Source organism: Anolis sagrei, chromosome 12 (genome assembly GCF_037176765.1).
Source record: "Anolis sagrei isolate rAnoSag1 chromosome 12, rAnoSag1.mat, whole genome shotgun sequence".
In the NCBI taxonomy this organism is placed as follows: domain Eukaryota; kingdom Metazoa; phylum Chordata; class Lepidosauria; order Squamata; family Dactyloidae; genus Anolis; species Anolis sagrei.
This window is the reverse complement of record NC_090032.1, coordinates 22,333,920-22,356,138: the sequence shown is the minus strand read 5'-3', so window position 1 is coordinate 22,356,138 and position 22,219 is coordinate 22,333,920. Positions and strand designations below refer to the sequence as shown.

Below are 22,219 nucleotides of genomic sequence, written 5' to 3'. Positions count from 1 at the left end.
CTGCGCATGCGCGGACCCGGGACCCGGATGTAGGCGGGGCTTCACCCTACTTGTTAGCCCCGCCCCTTCGGCGGGCCGCTCTTTCATTGGCTCCCCCGAGGGCTTTGAGTCAGAGAGACAGCCATTGGGATGCTGCTTCCAACCACCTGGCTCCACCCCCTTTTATTAATATTCAGCCGAAAGCTCCGCCCCTTTGAGTAAGTCGGTGCTAGCTCCGCCCCTTCCCTTTGAGTAACGGAGGAACCAGCCAATGGGATGCTATCTTATAGCTCCGCCTTTTTTCTTTTGAGGTAATCAGTGGGATGCTGCCTCTTAGCCCCGCCCCTTAATTTGAATATGGGAGGACCCGGCCTAATGCAATTCTCCGCCTGTTTCCTTTAATCAGTGCGATGCTGGCTCTTAGCCCCGCCCCACTCATTTGCATATAATAGGATTCTGCGCCTTTTACCTTTTGAGGTAATCAGTGGGATGCTGCCTCTTAGCCCCGCCCCTTTCATTTGAATATGGGCGGAGCTGGGCAATAGGATTCTCTCATTTGAATATGGGCGGAGCAAGCCAATGAAATTCTCCGCCTGTTTCTTTTTGAGGTAATGAGTGGGATACTTCCCCTTAGCTCCGCCCCTTATTTGAATATGGGAGGAGCAAGCCAATGGGATTCTCCGCCTTTTTCCTCCTAGCTCCGCCCCTCTCATTTGAATATGGGAGGAGCCGGCCTAATACAATTCTCCGCCTGTTTCCTTTTGAGGTAATCAGTGGGAGGCTGCCTATTAGCTCCGCCCTCTTATTTGACTATGGGCGGAGCCAATCCGATTCTCCGCCTTTTTCCTTTTGAGGTAATCAGTGGGAGGCCGCCTCCTAGCTCCGCCCCTCTCATTTGAATATGGGCGGAGCCGGGCAATAGGATTCTCTTATTTGAATATGGGAGGAGCCGAGCAATGGGATTATCCGCCTGTTTCCTTTTGAGGTAACCAGTGGGATGCTGCCTCTTAGCTCCGCCCCTCTCATTTGAATATGGGAGGAGCAAGCGAATGGGATTCTCCGCCTTTGTCTTAGGATGCTGCATCGTAGCCCCGCCCTTCTCATTTGAATATGGGCGGAGCCAGCTAATAGGATTCTCCGCCTTGAGGTAATCAGTGGGATGCTGCCTCTTAGCTCCGCCCCTACTATTTGAATATGGGCGGAGCAAGCAAATAGGATTCTCCGCCTTTTTCCTTTTGAGGTAATACTGCCTCTTAGCTCCGCCCTTAATTTGAATATGGGCGGAGCCAGCTAATAGGATTCTCCGCCTTTTTCCAATTGAGGTAATCAGTGGGATGCTGGCTCCTAGCCCCGCCCCTCTTATTTGCATATGGGAGGAGCCAGTGAATAGGATTCTCGGCCTTTTTCCTTTTGAGGTAATCAGTGGGATGCTGCCTCTTAGTCCCGCCCCTTTCATTTGAATATGGGCGGAGCCAGTAGGATTCTCCTTTTGAGTTAATCAGTGGGATACTCCCTCTTAGCTCCTCCCTCTTATTTGAATATGGGCGGAGCCAGTGGGATTCTCCTTTTGAGGTAATCAGTGGGATACTGCCTCTTAGCTCCGCCCCTCTTATTTGAATATGGGCGGAGCCAGCCTTTTTCCTCTTGAGGTAATCAGTGGGATGCTGCCTCTTAGCTCCGCCCTCTTATTTGAATATGGGCGGGGCCAGCCTTTTTCCTCTTGAGGTAATCAGTGGGATGCTGCCTCTTAGCTCCGCCCTCTTATTTGAATATGGGAGGAGCCATCCTTTTTCCTCTTGAGGTAATCAGTGGGATGCTGCCTCTTAGCTCCTCCCTCTTATTTGAATATGGGCGTAGCCAGTGGGATTCTCCTTTTGAGGTAATCAGTGGGATGCTGCCTCTTAGCTCCGCCCTCTAATTTGAATATGGGAGGAGCCAGTGGGATTATTCTTTTGAGGTATTGGGATGCTGCCTCTTAGCTCCGCTCCTCTCATTTGAATATGGGCGGAGCCAGTAGGATTCTCCTTTTGAGGTAATCAGTGGGATGCTGCCTCTTAGCTCCTCCCTCTTATTTGATGGGATGCTGCCTCTTAGCTCCGCCCTCTTATTTGAATATGGGAGGAGCCAGCTGATAGGATCCTCCGCCTTTTTCCTTTTGAGGTAATCAATGGGAGGCCGCCTCCTAGCCCCGCCCCCTTCCCCTGTGAGTAAGAGCCAGCCAATGGGATGCTTCCTTTCAGCCCCGCCCCCTCTTCTCTCCCTCTGCGGCCTCACCTGCCTGCGGGGGCGGGCGCAAGGGTGTGATTGGCGTGCGGGGCGGCCAATGAGGGCGCGGCGGAGAAGGGCGCGGCGGCCTTCAGAGAAGAGCTCGGGCGCCTCAGAGGAGGAAGGAAGGAAGGAAGGAGGAAGGAGGCCATGGCGGAGGGAGCCTGGATTCGGGCCTGGATCAGCGCCGCTCTCGGTGAGTCGAGAAGGGAGGGAAGGAAAGGAAAGGAAAAGGAGGGAAAAAGGAGGGAAGGGAAAAAAGTGAGGAAAAGGAGGGAAACAAATAAATTAAAATAAATTAAAATAAAATATATAAAAATAAATAAATAATAAATATGTGTAAATAATAATAGAATAGGTTTGAATAAAAATAAATAAATAATAAATAGGTTTATGTAAAAATAAAATCAAATAGGTTTATGTAAAAATAAACAAAGAATAAATAGGTTTATATAAAAATAAATTAAAATCAAATCAAATAGGTTTATATAAAAATAAATAAAGAATAAATAGGTTTATATAAAAATAAAAATAAATAGGTTTATATGAAAATAAATACAAAATGAATATGTTTATATAAAATAAAATATGTTTAAATAAAATAAAATCAAATAGGTTTATATGAAAATAAATAAAAAATAAATAGGTTTCTATAAAAATAAATAAAGAATAAATAGGTTTATATAAATATAAATTAAAATCAAATCAAATAGGTTTATATAAAAATAAATAGGTTTATGTAAAAATAAAATAAACAAGGTTTATATAAAAATAAATACAAAAGAAAAATGTTTATATAAAAATAAAATAATATAGGTTTATATAAAATAAAATAAAATAGCTTTATATAAAAATAAATAAAAATAAGTAGGTTTATGTAAAAATAAATTAAAATGAAATAGGTTTATATAAAAATAAATAACAAACAAATATGTTTATATAAAAATAAATAAAAATGTATATGTTTATATAAAATAAATTAAAACAAAATAAAAGAGAAGGAGGGGAAAATACAATGAAAATAAAAAATATCTAAAATTAATAAAATTAAATAAAAATAAGGGAAGGAGGAAAAATTAAATTAAGTTAAAAAACAAGATGAAAAGAAATGAAATAAATTAATAGAAGAAGAGAAGGAGGAAAAAATTAAATTAAAATTAATATTAAAAGAGATGAAATAAATTAAAAATAAAAGAAGGGAAGGAGGATAAAATAAAATAAAAATTAATATAAAAATTTAAATTGAATTAAAAATAAGGAAAAAAGGGAAGGAGAAGAAATAATATAAAAACTAATATAAAAAGAAATGAAATAAAATTAAAAATAAAAGAAAGGAAGGAGGAAAAAATAAAATAAAAATCAATATAAAAAGGAATGAAATAAAATTAAAAATAAAAGAAGGGAAGGAGGAAAAAATAAAATAAAAATCAATATAAAAAGGAATGAAATAAAATTAAAAATAAAAGAAAGGAAGGAGGAAAAAATAAAATAAAAATCAATATAAAAAGAAATGAAATAAAATTAAAAATAAAAGAAAGGAAGGAGGAAAAAATAAAATAAAAATCAATATAAAAAGGAATGAAATAAAATTAAAAATAAAAGAAAGGAAGGAGGAAAAAATAAAATAAAAATCAATATAAAAAGGAATGAAATAAAATTAAAAATAAAAGAAGGGAAGGAGGAAAAATTAAATTAAAAATCAATATAAAAAGAAATGAAATAAAATTAAAATAAGGAAAAAAGGAGAAGAAATAATATAAAAATGAATGTAAAAAGAAATGAAATAAAAGTAATTAAAATAAGGGAAGGAGGAAAAATTAAATTAAATTTAAAATCAATATAAAAACGAATATAAAAAGAAGTGCAATAAAATTAAAAATAAAAGAAGGGAAGGAGGGAAATATAAAATAAAAAAATATAAAAATAATATAAAATAAATTAAAATAAGAGAAGGAAAGAAATTATATATGTAGATTAATTTATATATGTAGATTAATTACATAGAAATTATATATGTAATTAATTAAAATTAATGTCATAATAATAATAATAATAATAGACCCTCAGCTAACCCATGGAGATTGGGAGACACAACAACAACAACAAGAATAACAACAGACTCTGAGGTCCTCCAATTGCACACAAACGTTATTTCACGCACGTTAATAATACGGTCAACGCTCTTCGGGCGATGCTTATAATGCAATGCCTAGGAAGCAAACATTTATCATTTTGACGTGAGTCCCAGCTCCAAGGCCTCTCCTTCCGCAGTCCAATAATAACAACAACAACAATAATAATATGGGATGCTCAGCTTGTGGATTTCTGCAAAGCCTATATATTTAAGGCCAGGAAGTTTGGAAGAGCTCAGAGTCTGTTGTTGTTGTTATTGTTGTTATTGTTGCTGTTGTGTCTCCCAATCCCCATGGGTACCATGGGTTAGCTGAGTGTCTATTATTATTATTATTACGATTATTATTATGTTGTTGTTGTGTCTCCCAATCCCCATGGGTACCATGGGTTAGCTGAGTGTCTATTATTATTATTATTATTATTATTATTATTATAACGATTATTATTATTATAACGATTATTATTATTATTATATTGTTGTTGTGGTTGTTGCTGCTGTTGTGTCTGTTATTATTATTATTATTATTATTTTCCATGTTTCTTTTCTCCAAAACAAGGCCTACGGGGCTAGATTTCGAACCGTTTTGTGTTATTATGATATGCTAGGGCACCGTCGGGCACGGGTTGCGCTCTGTGTATGGCCAGGAGCCCTGTTTTGGCCCCAGAACCCCTCCGGTTTGTCCTCAAGAGCCCTTCCTTCCTTCCTGTCTTGGGAACGGAGCAGAAAACGCCTCCAAAACGTAGGGGGGAAAAAAAGACTGGAAATACCTGTCTGGCCGTTCGGGCAGGTTCCGTGGCCACAGGTGAAGCGCTTCTGTTTGGAAACAGCCCTCGAAAAGGCAAGCCGTGGCGGGTTCTCTTTTCCCATTGAGAGGGATGGCACCTGCGCACTATATATCCCATCCTATAGATTATTACTAGCCGTCTCCTGCCATGCATTGCTGTGGCCCAGTCTGCGTATACGTATTTTGTGTGTATCTATTTCTGTATATATGCGGTTCTGCGCATGCATTGTAGCGTCTTTTTGCTTTTTTGGCTTTGTAAGTGTTTTGTGTGTGTATCTATTTGTGTATATATGTATGGATGTGGTTTTGCGCATGCGCTGTAGCGTCTTTTTGCTTTTTTGGCTTTTTGTGTGTGTATCTATTTGTGTATATATCTATAGATGTGGTTTTGCGCATGCGCTGTAGTGTCTTTTTTAGCTTTGTAAGTGTTTCGTATGTGTATCTATTTGTGTATATGTGTATAGATGTGGTTTTGCGCATGCGCTGTAGCATCCTTTTTGGCTTTGTAAGTGTTTTGTATGTGTATCTATTTGTGTATATGTGTATGGATGTGGTTTTGCGCATGCGCTGTAGTGTCTTTTTTGGCTTTGTAAGTGTTTTGCGCATGCATCTTTTTGCTTTTTTGGCTTTTTGTGTGTGTATCTATTTGTGTATATGTCTATAGATGTGGTTCTGCACATGCGCTGTAGCGTCTTTTTTGGCTTTGTAAGTGTTTCGTATGCGTATCTATTTGTGTACATGTATATGGATGTGGTTTTGCGCATGCGCTGTAGCGTCTTTTTGGCTTTGTAAGTGTTTTGTGTGTGTATCTATTTGTGTATATGTGTATAGATGGGGTCCTGCGCATGTGCAATAGCGTCTTTTTGTTTTTTTGGCTTTTGAAGTCCCTTCCACTGTGTTTTCCAGTGTTTTTATGAGTGATTGTCACTCATGAGAGGTGTCTTCTGTCCAAATTTGGTGTTAATTCGTCCAGTGGTTTTTGAGTCATGTTCATCCCACAAACGAACATTACATTTTCATTTATATAGATTTACTAGCCGAGCCCTGCCATGCATTGCTGTGGCCCAGTCAGTATATATGTGTTCTGTGTGTCTATATATTTGTGTATATATATATATATGTGGTTTTGTCTTTTTTTTTTCTCCCGACACAGGAGGGGGGCGGGGCCAGGGATGTTGTTTTTGTGCATGCGCAGTACCTTGTTTTTATCGTTTTTTGACTTTTTAAGTCTCTTCCGCTGTGTTTTTTGGAGTTTTTATGAGTGATGGTCACTCGTTGGCCCGAGAGGTGTCTTGTGTCCAAATTTGGTGTCAATTCTTCCAGTGGTTTTTGAGTAATGTTAATCCCACAAACGAACATTACATTTTTATTTATGTAGATAAGTAAAAAGCATCTAAGGAAAAAGCACTTTAAAGGAATAGGTAAATCCAATTAGGTAAGAAGATAAGCAGGAACATTGTAATGTATTTTCTTATTTTTGGCTTTTTAAGTCTCTTCCGCTGTGTTTTTCAGTGTTTTTATGAGTGATGGTCACTTGTTGGCCTGATTAGTGTCTTGTGTCCAAATTTGGTGTCCATTCGTCCAGTGGTTTTTGAGTTATGGCAATCCCACAAACAAACATTGAGCATAGATTGTTGTTGTTGTTGTTAGTATATATACACTTGAATCCCATCTAACTTTGGAAAGTAATCCCCCTCCCAACAAATCTCATGATATTATTTATTTACATCCTGCCCTTTGAAAGAAAAAAAAAGCTTCAAACAATGCTCAAGACGGTGTGCAGCTGAGAAGTAACAACAGAAGAATTAGATAGCATTCAATAAAAGGGGGGGAAGCCAGGAAAAGGAAGAGGATGCCCAACAAAAGCCTTTCTTGAAATAGACTTCCTGTTTCTGCCCCCGAAACCCAAGCGTACGCGTCAACCTCTTATCTGGATTTTCCCAGAGCAGGAGGGCAAAAGCCACAGTCCACACTCATGGCCCTGGAATGTCAAATAGATTTGGAAATTACTTTCGTTTCACAGTGGTTGCATTTCAAAGTTCCTTTTGCACCCCATATATATATATATATATATATAGAGAGAGAGAGAGAGAGAGAGAGAGATGTATACACACATATGTCCCTCCCTCAATGTACATTATATGTCAATGTGACTATACATTCAATATATTGTAAATATTACTAGTTTTAGTGTCACAAAATCATATACAGTATATATGCGTCACATATATACATATGTGTGTATATATTGCAGCTATACATTCAATATATTGTAAATATTACTAGTTATAGTGTCACAAAGGGTCCCCCTTAAATTAAGAATATATATATATATATATATATATATATCCACACACACAATCATATACAATATATATGCATCACATACATACATACATATGTGTATATACTGCAGCTATACATTCAATATATTGTTAATATTGCTAGTTTTAGTGTCACAAAGGGTCCCACTAAATTAAGGAAATATATATACACACACACATACAAAATCATATACGATATATATGTGTCACATACATATGTGTAAATATATTGCAGCTATACATTAAATATATTGTAAATATTACTAGTTTTAGTGTCACAAAGAGTCCCCCTCAAATTAAGAATATATATATATATATACACACACACACACAATCATATACAATATATATGTGTCACATACATATGTGTGTATATATTGCAGCTATACTTTTAGTGTCACAAAGGGTCCCCCTAAATTAAGGAAATATACACACACACATACAAAATCATATGCAATATGTATGCGTCACATATATATATATATGTGTGTATATATTGCAGCTATACATTCAATATATTGTTAATATTACTAGTTTTAGTGTCACAAAGGGTCCCACTAAATTAAGGAAATATATATACACACACACATACAAAATCATATATGATATATATGTGTTACATACATATGTGTAAATATATTGCAGCTATACATTAAATATATTGTAAATATTACTAGTTTTAGTGTCACAAAGAGTCCCCCTCAAATTAAGAATATATATATACACACACACACACACACACACACACACAATCATATACAATATATATGTGTCACATACATATGTGTGTATATATTGCAGCTATACTTTTAGTGTCACAAAAGGTCCCCCTAAATTAAGGAAATATACACACACACATACAAAATCATATGCAATATGTATGCGTCACATACATATATGTGTGTATATATTGCAGCTATACATTCAATATATTGTAAATATTGCTAGTTTTAGTGTCACAAAGGGTCCCCCTAAATTAATCATACACATACACACACACACACACACAATCATATACAATATATATGCATCACATACATATGTGTGTGTTTATATATATTGCAGCTATACATTAAATACATTTTAAATAGTGCTTGTTTTAATGTCACACATGGTCTCTCCCTATATACATCTCAAATGCGGGCATATATATTTAAATATCTATAGATTTAATGTCACAAATGGTTTCTCCTTAAATTAAGTGTGTGTGTGTGTGATATATATATTTTTATATATATATATATATGCTCTGTTCGATTTGAGTGCAGGGAGGGAGAACGTCCTGGAGGAGCTCCAACTCGGGTCTCACTGAGTTTCCTGTGCAACCCCCCCCCCCCCATACCCCATATGTCACAGGAAACCCACTCTGTTTCCATTGTGATCTGACAATGCCCTTCCTGGGGTCATTTCCTCCTCCACAAAGGCCAGGAGAGGAAGGGCGTCCCGCCCCGTGAATCAGTCCGCCAACCTGTTCCTCTCCCCCATCACAACACCCCAAAGGAATGAGGAAGGAGAGCGGCTTCCGGGAGTGAGTCAGGAACCCTCCTCGGCCTCTCTCTGTGTCTTATCTCTATACAGGTAGAGGCACGTCAGAATACATAGGTACACACACAGATATATATATGGTACGGCTCACATATATACACTATATATATATACATACACATTCACACACACATGTATATGCACAGATAATATATATATACGTGCACTATATGTATACATACATACGGCTCACATATATATATATATATACATACAACTCACATATATACACTATGTATATATATACACACATTCACACGCACATGTATATGCACAGATAATATATATACATACACTATATATATACATGCACACAGCTTACATATATACACTATATATACACACACATGTATATGCACAGATAATATATACGTACACTATATATGTATATATATATACATATATAGTGTAGCTCACATATATACACTATATATATATACTCACACATTCACACATACATTCATATGCACAGATAATATATATACATACACTATATATACATGCACACAGCTCACATATATACATTATATATATACACACATGTATATGCACAGATAATATATATGTATATATATATACATACAGCTCACATATATACACTATACACGCACACATTCACACACACATGCATATGCACAGATAATATATACATACACTATATATGTATATATATATACATACAGCTCACATATATACACTATACACGCACACATTCACACACACATGCATATTCACAGATAATATATACGTACACTATATATGTATATATATACATACAGCTCACATATATACACTATACATGCACACATTCACACACACATGCATATGCACAGATAATATATATACGTACACTATATATGTATATATATATACATTTATACACTATATATACACACACATTCATTTGCACAGATAATATATATACGTACACTATATATATATACACACACACACTCATTGACTCACACATATGCATATGCACAGATAATATATACACAGAGATAATATATATGTGTGTGTGTACACTATATATATACATATATATATATATATTGTACACTATATATATACATACATATATACACACGCCCAGAGAAAGAGAGATACACTCACAGATGTGTGTGTGTGAACTCATATACACTATATATGTATACAAAGAGAGAGAGAGAGATAAACACACCTGCAGATACTGTATGTATATAAACACACACACACACACACACATATATATATATATATATATATATATATATATATATATATGCACAGAGGTGTCACGGATGAGCAGGGCCTTTCTGCCCTTTCCAAAGGGGTTTCCCTGCAGAAAAGGGAGAAAATCCAAGGTGAGGAGGGGTTGCCAATGTCCCTCTCTCTCTTTCTCTCTCTTCCGCAGTGACCGCTGTCCTGAGCCAAACCACCACCATCGAGGTGCCCGAGAACAGCGGTAAGTCCGTTCTTTGGAACCGGCATTTCATCAGGTCTTATCTCTTCGTTTTGATGCTATTGAGGTCCACTTCGAGATACATTATTATTATTATTATTATTATATAATCAGTAAATTATATTATTATTATCTCTTTAATGATATCGTGGTCTATTTTGAGCCACAGGGAGAGGTGGACATAATAAATGTATTACTATTATTATTTTATAATCAATAGATTATGTTATTATTATTATTATTATTATTATTATCACTTTAATGATATTGTGGTCTACTTTGAGCCACAGGGAGAAGTGGTCATAATACATTTATTATTATTATTATTATTATTATTATTATTATATAATCAATAAATTATATTATTATTATCTCTTTAATGATATTGTGGTCTATTTTGAGCCACAGGGAGAGGTGGACATAATAAATGTATTACTATTATTATTTTATAATCAATAGATTATATTATTATTATTATTATCTCTTTAATGATATTGTGGTCTATTTTGAGCCACAGGGAGAGGTGGACATAATACATTTATTATTATTATTATAATTATTATTATTATTATTATATAATCAATGGATGATTATATTATTATTATTATTATCTCTTTAATGATATCATGGTCTAATTTGAGCCACAGGGATAGGTGGACATAATAAATGTATTGTTATTATTATTATTATTATTATTATTTATATAATATTGTAATATGTATTCTTATTTTATTATTTATTATATTATTATTATTAATATATTATATTATTATACTATTATATTATAACCAATAGAACATTATATTATTAATATAGTATAATTATCTTATGTCTTTATTTAATTATATTGTGGTCTACCTTGAGCCACAGGGAAAGGCAGGTATACTAAATGTAATATTGCTATCATTATATTAATATTATATTAATATTACTTTAATATATTATCGGGTTATTAGTATCCTAATATATTTTTACTGTATTATTACTATATTATTCATATATTATAATAGCTATATTATTATATATTATTAATATATTATTGTTCAATTATAATTAGATTATCATATTAATAATATAATATTGTTCACATAGTATTGTATTATGTATTGTTATGTTATTTATTATTATTTATTGTATTAATATATTTTTATCTCTTCTCTTGATTTACTGATATTGTGGTCAATCATTAATTGATTGATTGATTGATTGATATTATGGTCTACTTTGAGCCACAAGTACATGTATTAACACTATTTTGTTATTATTACTGTTTATTATATTATTCTATTATTAGATTAGATTATTATTGTAATGAAATATATTTTATTACTGTATTATTACTATATTATTATGTTCAATTATTATTAACATTATTCACATAGTATTGTATTATATATTGTTATGTTATTTTATTTATTATTATTTATTATTATATTATTAATATATTTTATCTCATCTCTTGATTTAATGATATTGTGGTCTACTTTGAGCCACAAGTACATGTATTAATACTATTTTGTTATTATTACTGTTTATTATATTATTCTATTAGATTATATTATTATTGTAATAAAATATATATTTATTACTATATTATGTATATATTATGTATATATTATAATTATATTATATATTATTAATATATCATCATTATTGTTCAATTATTATTAAATTAGATTATCATATTAATAATATATTATTCACGTAGTATTGTATTATATATTGTTATGTTATTTTTGTTATTATTTATTATATTATTAATAGTAAATTATTATTAATAAATTAATAATAAATTATTAATAATAAATCTCTTGATTTAATGATGTTGTGGTCTAATTTGACCCACAAGTACATGTATTAATGTTGTTATATTATTATTATTATTATTATTATTATTATTAGTTTGTTTAATATAACAAACTAATCATAAAAATATAATAGCATTATATTATTATATTATTATTGTAATAAAATAAATTTTATTACTGTATTATTACTATGTTATTCATATATTATAATTATAATTAACCCTAGATTATTATATTATTATATGAATAATATAATATTATTCATATAGTATTGTATTATTATATATGTTTATTTTATTTATTATTATATGTTGTTATATTATTAATATTATTATTGCAATGTCAGGAGAGAATGCTTCTGGAACATGGCCATACCACCTGGAAAATCCGCAACAACCCATTATTATTATTATTATTATTATTATTATTATTGTTTTCCTTTGGAATTGTAGCCGTCAATTTGCCGTGCAAAGCCTTCGGGTCACAAGGGACCGTGACACGCCAGGAATGGAAGTTCCAGAGAGACGGGACCACCGTGTTGTTCTATTACGGCGGTCAATTTACAGGTATATATATATTTGTGTGTGTGCTGCTGCAATTTTATTATTATTATTATTATTGTTATTGTTATTTGATTACACTTGTGGTCCCTTCCAACTCCAGAATTGGATTGTTCTATTAGTTATTGTTGTTGTTATGCCAGGTAGATAATGCACTATTAGATAAGTGAGATAGGATTGCATTGACGGTCACCCTATTGTGCAATACTGCTGGAAAATACAGTTCTAATGGACATGTGGTCACACTCCTACCGAAGGGGGGGCGTGATCGTGAAGGGGAAAACTATGAAACACTTTATGTCTCCCTCCCTTTGCTTCTTCCTCCGCAGACGCCTACAAGGACCGGGCCGTCTTCTACCCCAACGAGATCCACCTCAAGTCGGTGACGCGCAAAGACTCGGGCCTCTACATCTGCGAGGTCGTGGGCAAGGACTCGAGTGACTTTACTCAGTCGCAAGTGGATCTCATCGTCCAAGGTAGGATTGTATAGTTCTATTATTATTATTATTGTTATTGTTATTGTTATTGTTATTGTTATGCAGAGGTGGGATGGCCCTCTGTCAGGAAGGATCAGATAGTGCCCTTCCTTTATGGCAAAAAGGGGTTGGACTGGATGTCCCCTGGAGATCTCTATCCAACTCTGTGATTCTATAAGTCAGAAAATACTCTGACTTCAACCACAACTGCTTCATCTTCTTCTCAGTGCTGCCATCGATGCCTTATTATTATTATTATTATTATTATCATTTTTAAGCAGAAACTGGATGGCCATCTGTCGGGAGGGGTCAGATGGTGTCCTTCCTTTATAGCACATTTATAACCCAGGAACAAAAATCGTATTACATAATGTAATAATAATAATAATCTATTTTATTGTAATTATAATAATATTCTTAATAATAAACAAACAGTAATGAAACGGCATTATTATTAATAGTAAAATAATAGTAATAAAACAGCATTATTATTATTATTATTTTATTAAAAATATTATATTTACAATAAAATTGTATTCTTAAAAATATTATATTTACAATAAAATAGATTATTATTATTATTATGTATTTTATTGTAAATATAATATTCCTATTAAACTAATAGTAATAAAACAGCATTATTATTATTAATAATAATAAAATAATAGTAATGAAACAACATTGTTATTATTTTCTTATTAAGAATATTATTATATTTACAATAATATAGATTATTATAATCTATTTCATTGTAAATATAATAATATTCTTATTAATAAACTAATAGTAATAAAACGGCATTATTATTATTTTATTATTAAGAATATTATTATATTTACAATAAAATAGATTATTATTATTATCTATTTTATTATAAATATAATAATATTCTTATTAATAAACTAATAGTAATAAATGGCATTAATAATAATAATAAAATAATAGTAATGAAATGGCATTATTATTATTTTATTATTAAGAATATTATTATATTTACAATAAAATAGATTATTATTATTACTGTTATTATTATTGTCCTCTCAGTCCCTCCATCAAAGGCTTCTTCTTATTATTATTACTACTACTACTATTACTATTATTATTATTATCCTCTCTTTTATCTCCAGCCATGACTTCCTTTTCCCTTCCTCTCAGTCAAAGCCCTATTATTGCTATTATTATTATTAAGGCTATTATTATGATGATTCTGCTTCTCCTCCTCCTCCCAGTCCCGCCCTCGAAGCCCAAGGCGCAGGTCCCTTCGGTGGTAACCATTGGCACCAAGGCGGTTCTGACCTGCGTGGAGACGGACGCCAACCCGCGGCCCGTCTACAAGTGGTACCGCGACAACGTGGAGGTGCCCGCCGACCCCAAGACCAGCTCCTTGTTCCGGAACTCTTCCTACTCGCTGGATGACAAGACCGGGGTCTTGGTAGGTGCCCCGTTCCCCCGGGGCGCGGGTTCCCCCTTCGGCCTTGTTCCCCCGGGGCGCGGGTTCCCCCTTCGGCCTTGTTCCCCCGGGGCGCGGGTTCCCCCTTCGGCCTTGTTCCCCCGGGGCGCGGGTTCCCCCTTCGGCCTTGTTCCCCCGGGGCGTGGGTTCCCCCTTCGGCCTTGTTCCCCCGGGGCGTGGGTTCCCCCTTCGGCCTTGTTCCCCCGGGGCGTGGGTTCCCCCTTCGGCCTTGTTCCCCCGGGGCGTGGGTTCCCCCTTCGGCCTTGTTCCCCCGGGGCGTGGGTTCCCCCTTCGGCCTTGTTCCCCCGGGGCGTGGGTTCCCCCTTCGGCCTTGTTCCCCCGGGGCGTGGGTTCCCCCTTCGGCCTTGTTCCCCCGGGGCGCGGGTTCCCCCTTCGGCCTTGTTCCCCCGGGGCGTGGGTTCCCCCTTCGGCCTTGTTCCCCCGGGGCGTGGGTTCCCCCTTCGGCCTTGTTCCCCCGGGGCGTGGGTTCCCCCTTCGGCCTTGTTCCCCCGGGGCGTGGGTTCCCCCTTCGGCCTTGTTCCCCCGGGGCGTGGGTTCCCCCTTCGGCCTTGTTCCCCCGGGGCACGGGTTCCCCCTTGGGCCCCATTGTTCCGGCCTCCTTGCGACTCCGCTCTCTCCCTTCTCTCCTCCCCGCCAGGCCTTCGAGCCCGCCATGGCCTTCGACGCCGGAGATTATTACTGCGAGGCCTCCAACAAAGTCGGGCCGTCCCAGAAGTCGGACGCCGTGCGCATGGAGACCAGTAAGCAGGCACTCGAAACCCTTCAAATACATACCGTTATTATTATTGTTACTCCTCATACTACTACTTTATTTAATACTCAAAATGTCTCAGTTAACATATGGCACCAATGGGTAATAATAATAATAATAATGATAATAATAATAATAATAATAACAAGAACAACAACAACAATAATAATACAATAGACCTTCAGTGAACCCATGGTACCAATGGGTTACAACAACAACAACCCAATAGACTCTCTGCGAACCCATGGAGATTGGGAGAAGCCACAACAACAACAGCAACCACAATCCAATAGACTCTCAATGAACCCATGGCATCCATGGAGTTTGGAAGAGACCATAATAATAATAATAATAATATACATTATTATTATTATTATACAATAGACTTTCAGTGAACCCATGGTACCAATGGGTTACAACAACAACGACAACAAACAACCCAATAGACTCCGTGAACCCATGGCATCCATGGAGCTTGGGGGAGGCCATAGTAGTAGTAGTAGTAATAATAATAATAATAATAATAATAATAATAATAATAATAATATACAATAGACTTTCAGTAAACCCATGGTACCAATGGGTTGCAATAATAATAACAACAATAACCCAATAGACTCTCTGCGAACTCATGGCATCCATAGGGAGAGGCCATTATTATTATTATTATTATTATTATTATTATTATTATGCAATCAACTCTCATTTAACCCTTGGGGATTGGGAGAAGCCACAACAACAACAAGAACAACAACAACCATCCAATAGACTCTGCATGAACCCATCGCATCCATGGGGATTGGAAGAGGCCATTATTATTATTATTATTATTATTATTATTATTATGCAATAGACTCTCAGTTAACCCTTGGGGATTGGGAGGAGGAGCCACAACAACAACAACAGCCATCCAATAGACTCTCAGGTAACCCAGGGTATCCATGGAGTTTGTGAGAGGCCATAATAATAATAATAATAATAATAATAATAATAATAATAATAATATAAATTATTATTATTATTATTTTACAATAGACTTTCACTGAACCCATGGTATCAATATTATTATTATATTACATTATTATTATTTTATTATTATTATTATTATTTACAATAGATTTTCACTGAACCCATGGTATCAATATTATTATTATTATTATTATTATTATTATATTATTATTATTATACAATGGACTTTCAGTTAACCCACGGTACCAATGGGTTACAATAACAATAACAACAACAACTGAATAGACTCTCAGCAAACCCATGGCATCCATGGAGTTTGGAAGAGGCCATAACAATAACAATAATAATAAAATATATATATTGTCGAAGGCTTTCATGGCTGGAATCACTAGGTTCTTGTGGGTTTTTTCGGGCTATATGGCCATGTTCTAGAGGCATTTCCTCCTGGGGGCTCGTCCGGGATGCCTCTAGAACATGGCCATATAGCCCAAAAAAGGAGGAAATGCCTCTAGAACATGGCCATATATCCCGAAAAAACCCACAAGAACCTAATAAAAATATACATTATTATTATTATTATTATTATTATTATTATTATTATTATTATTATAATACAATGGAATTATTATTATTATTATTATTTATATTATGCAATAGACTCTCAGTTAACCCCTGGGGATCGGGAGAAGCCACAACAACAACAACCATCCAATAGAGTCTCAGCTAACCCATGATATCCATTGAGTTTGGGAGAGGCCAAATAATAATAATATACAATAATGTTGTTGTTGTTGTTGTTATACAATAGACTTTCAGCGAACCCATGGCACCAATGGGTTACAATACCAGCAGTTAGGAATTGTGGGAGTTGAAGTCTAAATTTATTTATTTATTTATTTACTATTCTTGTATACCGCTGTATCTCAAGCCCGAGGGCGACTCACAGCGGTCACCTGGAGGAAGGCCGGAGTTTGCCCAGTCCTGCCTGAGGGGTCTTCGTGGCAGATGGGGTCCGGAGTGGGGTTGCCTGGGACCCCCTTTGGAGGTCGCAAAGAACACAACGTGTCCAAGTGGGAATTCGGATGGACCCCCATCTCGAGTTGTATAGTCCAACCTTGTTTTGTGACCCTCTGCCCACTTTAGGTGAGGTCAACGTGGGCGGCATAGTGGCTGCGGTGGTGGTCCTCCTCCTCGTCTTGGCGCTGGTCATCCTCGGCGTCTGGTATGCCTACAGCCGCGGATACTTCAGCAGTGAGTACCCAGCTCGCTTTTCGAGTTTCTTCTAAGAATTGACGGGGCTTTATACATGATTGATACGAGACTTGAATGAAAAGTAATGCCTCCACCTTGGTAACTCCTCAACAGACAGCAGTACTGGTATGCGGCAGGTACTGGCTTGTTCAGTAGACTCTCCACTACAATTCCATTTTGGCAGGAAGCCTTAGCATTGAACAGTTGTGTTGTTAAAGCGCAAAGTATGGAACCCTGCCTAGACGGTCGGTCAATGCAACTTAATATGGTGATTATGTGGAAAAGTGAATATTGGTCGAGAGAACTGTGAGACGCTGGTTGCGGAAACAGAGTGTCGACTTCTTCTGCAACGGCTTCAGAAAACTTTTTCACCGTTGGCAGAAATGTATCCAATTGTCTGGTGATTATGTGGAAAAGTGAATAGTGGTTGAGAGAACTGTGAGACCCTGGTTGCGGAAACAGAGTGTCGACTTCTTCTGTGACGGCTTCAGAAAATTTGTTCCTCGTTGGCAGAAATGTATCCAATTGTCTGGTGACTATGTGGAGAAGTGCATAGTGGTTGTTCATCGTTGGCGGAAATGTATCCACTTGTCTGGTGATTGTGCTGAAAAGCGAATAGTTGAGAGAACTATGAGATGCTGGTTGCGGAAACAAAAGTGTTGACTTCTTCCGCGACAGCTTCAGAAAATGTGCTGACCGTTGGCAGAAATGTATCCAAATGTCTGGTGATTGTGTGGAAAAGCGAATAGTGGTTGAGAGAACTGTGAGATGCTGGTTGTGGAAACAAGAGTGTCGACTTCTTCCGCGACGGCTTCGGAAAACTTGTTCACTGTTGGCAGAAATGTATTCCTACTTATTTACTTAGGCGATCCCTCGTTGGCCGAGTAGGATAGTCTTCAAGGATCATTATTCCTCGTGGTGGGTCCGTAGGTGACTGTGGATCCCTATTCTTGACCTCTATCTTCTCCCAAAGTGAGGGCATTGGTTTCCAGGTGGAAGGCGGTCTCGGTCGAGGTTGGCTTGACGTGCCTTCCTCTTGGCACGTTTCTCTCTTTCACCCTCCATTCATACCTCAGAAACGTATCCAACTGTCTGGTGATTATGTGGAGAAGTCAATAGTTGTTGAAAGAACTGTGAGACGCCGGGTGCAGAAACAGAGTGTCGACTTCTTCCACAACGGCTTCAGAAAACTTGTTCATCGTTGCAGAAACAGAGTGTCGGCTTTTTCTGCGACGGCTTCAGAAAATGTGTTCATCGTTGGCAGAAATGTATCCAATTGTCTGGTGATTCTGTGGAAAAGTGAGTAGTGGTTGAGAGAACCGTGAGACGTTGGTTGCGGAAATAAAGTGTCGACTTCTTCCGCGATGGCTTCAGAAAGCTTGTTCATCGTTGGCAGAAATGTATCCAATTGTCTGGTGATTATGTGGGAAAGTGAATAGTGGTTGAGAGAACCATGAGAGAGTGGTTGCGGAAACAGAGTGTTGACTTCTTCCGCGACAGCTTCAGAAAACTTGTTTATTGTTGGTAGAAATGTATCCAATTGTCTGGTGATTCTGTGGAAAAGCGAATAGTGGTTGAGAGAACCGTGAGACGCCGGGTGCAGAAACAGAGTGTCGACTTCTTCCGCGACGGCTTCAGAAAATGTGCTGACCGTTGGCAGGAATGTATCCAATTGCCTGGTGATTGTGTGTAAAAGTAAATAGTGGTTGAGAGAACTGCAAGATGCTGATTGTGGGCAACTTCTTTTGTGACGGCTTCAGAAAACTTGTTGATCATTGGCAGAAATGTATCCAATTGTCTGGTGATTATGTGGAAAAGCGAATAGTGGTTGTTCATTGTTGGCAGAAATGTATCCAATTGTCTGGTGATTATATGGAAAAGTGAACAGTGGTAATTAAAGAGCACATTCTAAGGATTATTTCTGCGTTTTGATTTATTAAAATATTCCCATCCAAACCCAAGTAACGAAGGTGGAGGCATTACTTTTCATTCAACCCTCGTAGTTTCCTCCTTCCTCTATCACACCCTCCCTTCATACGCTGCAGTCTGGACTGATTGTCTGAGGGCGAGCTATGAAAATCAACACAAACATTGCAGAGTCTTTGATCAGAATTTGGCCTGATTCTCGGCGAGAAGGGAGTTGGAAATGCACAGCAAAAGGTGTAATAAACAAAAAGGAAATGTAATTGTACAGAAGATCAGCACCCTAACTCCTCCGGGATTTGACTCGTAAACGAGAATTCGGAAGGAACAGAGAGAAGCTCAGAACTTAACAGGGATTCTCTTGATTGTTTCCAAAGAGATCTTCCTTCTCTTTCCCGCATCCTTTACCTGTTTTTGTCTCTTGTTAAGTCTCATTTCTAATGTTTCAACTGACCACCTTGATTAGCATTGGATGGCCTGGCAGTGCCTGGAGCAATCTTTTGTTGAGAGGTGATTAGATGTCCCAGATTGTTTCCCTTCTGTTGTTTTACTGTTGTAATTTTAGAGTTTTTTTAAAAAAAATACTGGTAGCCAGATTTTGTTCATTTTCATGGTTGAAATAGTCTGTTGAAATTGTCCACAATTAAATTGATATCTAATCACCTCTCAACAAAAGATTGCCCCAGGCACGGCACGGCCATCAAATGCTAATCAAGGTGGTCAGTGGAAACATTCACACCTAGCTCCAGCAGACAAGAGTCCTTTGTCCCACCCTGGTCATTCCACAGATAAATAAATCCTAGTTCCAACAGACCTCACTACCTCTGAGGATGCTTGCCATAGATGCAGGCAAAACGTCAGGAGAGAATGCTTCTAGAACATGGCCATATAGCCCGAAAAAACCTACAACAACCCAGTGATTCCGGCCATCGACAAGGCTTAACGTCTGTTCTTTTCTCTTTTTCAGAAAGAAAAGAGTGAGTAGAAACTCCTCCGGTCATTCTGCCCTTGGCCCAACGCCTTACGACAACACACGCCTAAGTAGCTATTTGTCATTCATTATGTTTTCCCGTCGCAAAGGTATTAATTAAGGCTTGCATCACGCAGCAACTTAATGAGAGATGAGATCACTCCCATTTTTTTTTTTGGTGTAACTGTTTAGTGGAGGAGAGTTTAGCCTTATGAAACAGCGGAGGGGGAATACTACACGGTTCCCGCGCCGCCTCGTGCTACGGAAGGGATTTCGACATTCATTCCCTTCCTTAAAGGATAATTATTCCGAACCGGGCGATCTCTGTGGCCCTTTTTCTTCCTCTTTCTTTTTCTAATCCCTTTGTTTATTTATTATTTTTATTATTATTATTTTTATATGTATTTATTATTCTTTCTTTTTCTGTTCTCTTTTCAGCGGCTCCAACAAGAAGGTCATTTACAGCCAGCCTTCCAGCCGCAGTGACGTAAGTAAACGAACGAACGAACTCTGTTTTTCGGGAAATTTTGAGGCCCTAAAAGGCGGCAACTCTTGCTAACGGGACAAGTTTGGACATGGAAGTGGGTGACTCACCTTTGGACTCGAGGGAACGAGCGGCTGTTTACCTCGATGCCGTTTGGGAGAGGAACACGTCCAAGTGGATGCTGCGCCAAAAAAGACCCGAAACCCAACAAGACTATGACCTAAAATATTGGCCTACTACAACAAAAACAATAATATAAATAAAAACAATAATATAAAATAATAATATAATTTAAATAATAATAATAATAATATAAAACAATAGTATAAAATAATAATAATATAATTTATATTATAATAATAATATAAAACAATAATGTAAAATAATAATAACATAATTTAGATTATTATAATAATATAAAACAATAATGTAAAATAATAATAATATAATTTAGATTATAATAATAATATAAAACAATAATGTAAAATAATAATATAATTTAGATTATTATAATAATATAAAACAATAATGTAAAATAATAATATAATTTAGATTATTATAATAATATAAAACAATAATATATAATAATAATATAATTTATATAATAATAATATAAAACAACAATATAAAAAAGTAATAATGTAATTATAAAGTATAGAATAAAATAAAAAATAATATAAAATGAGTAATAATATATGTGTCCTCATGTTTTCCTTGAAGCGTCCTACAATAATAATAATATATAAAATAAAAACAATAATATAAAATAATAATATAATTTATATAATAATGTAAAATAATATAAAATGAGTAATTAATATATAATATAAGTGTCCTCATGTTTTACTTGAAGCATCCTACAATAATAGTAATAATATATAAAATAAAAACAATAATATAAAATAATAACAATATAATTTATAATAATGTAAAACAATAAAACAATAATATAAAATAATAATAACATACTTTATATTATAATAATAATATAAAACAATAATATAAAATAAATAATAATGTAATTATAAAATAATTATAGAATAAAATAAAAATAATATAAAATGAGTAATAATATAGAATATAA

General features: G+C 35.7%; 1 protein-coding gene across 1 annotated transcript; it reads left to right on the top strand.

The window, feature by feature from the left end:
• The first annotated feature begins 2,294 nt into the window (after nt 1–2,294).
• Nucleotides 2,295–20,983, top strand: LOC132764542 (junctional adhesion molecule A). The gene is made up of 8 exons (XM_067472591.1): nt 2,295–2,440; nt 10,425–10,475; nt 12,733–12,846; nt 13,170–13,316; nt 14,546–14,748; nt 15,425–15,527; nt 17,651–17,758; nt 20,649–20,983. Exons 1-8 carry the CDS (start codon nt 2,395–2,397, stop codon nt 20,660–20,662), a joined length of 786 nt encoding a protein of 261 aa, XP_067328692.1. The 5' UTR covers nt 2,295–2,394; the 3' UTR covers nt 20,663–20,983.
• Nucleotides 20,984–22,219: the final 1,236 nt, after the last annotated feature.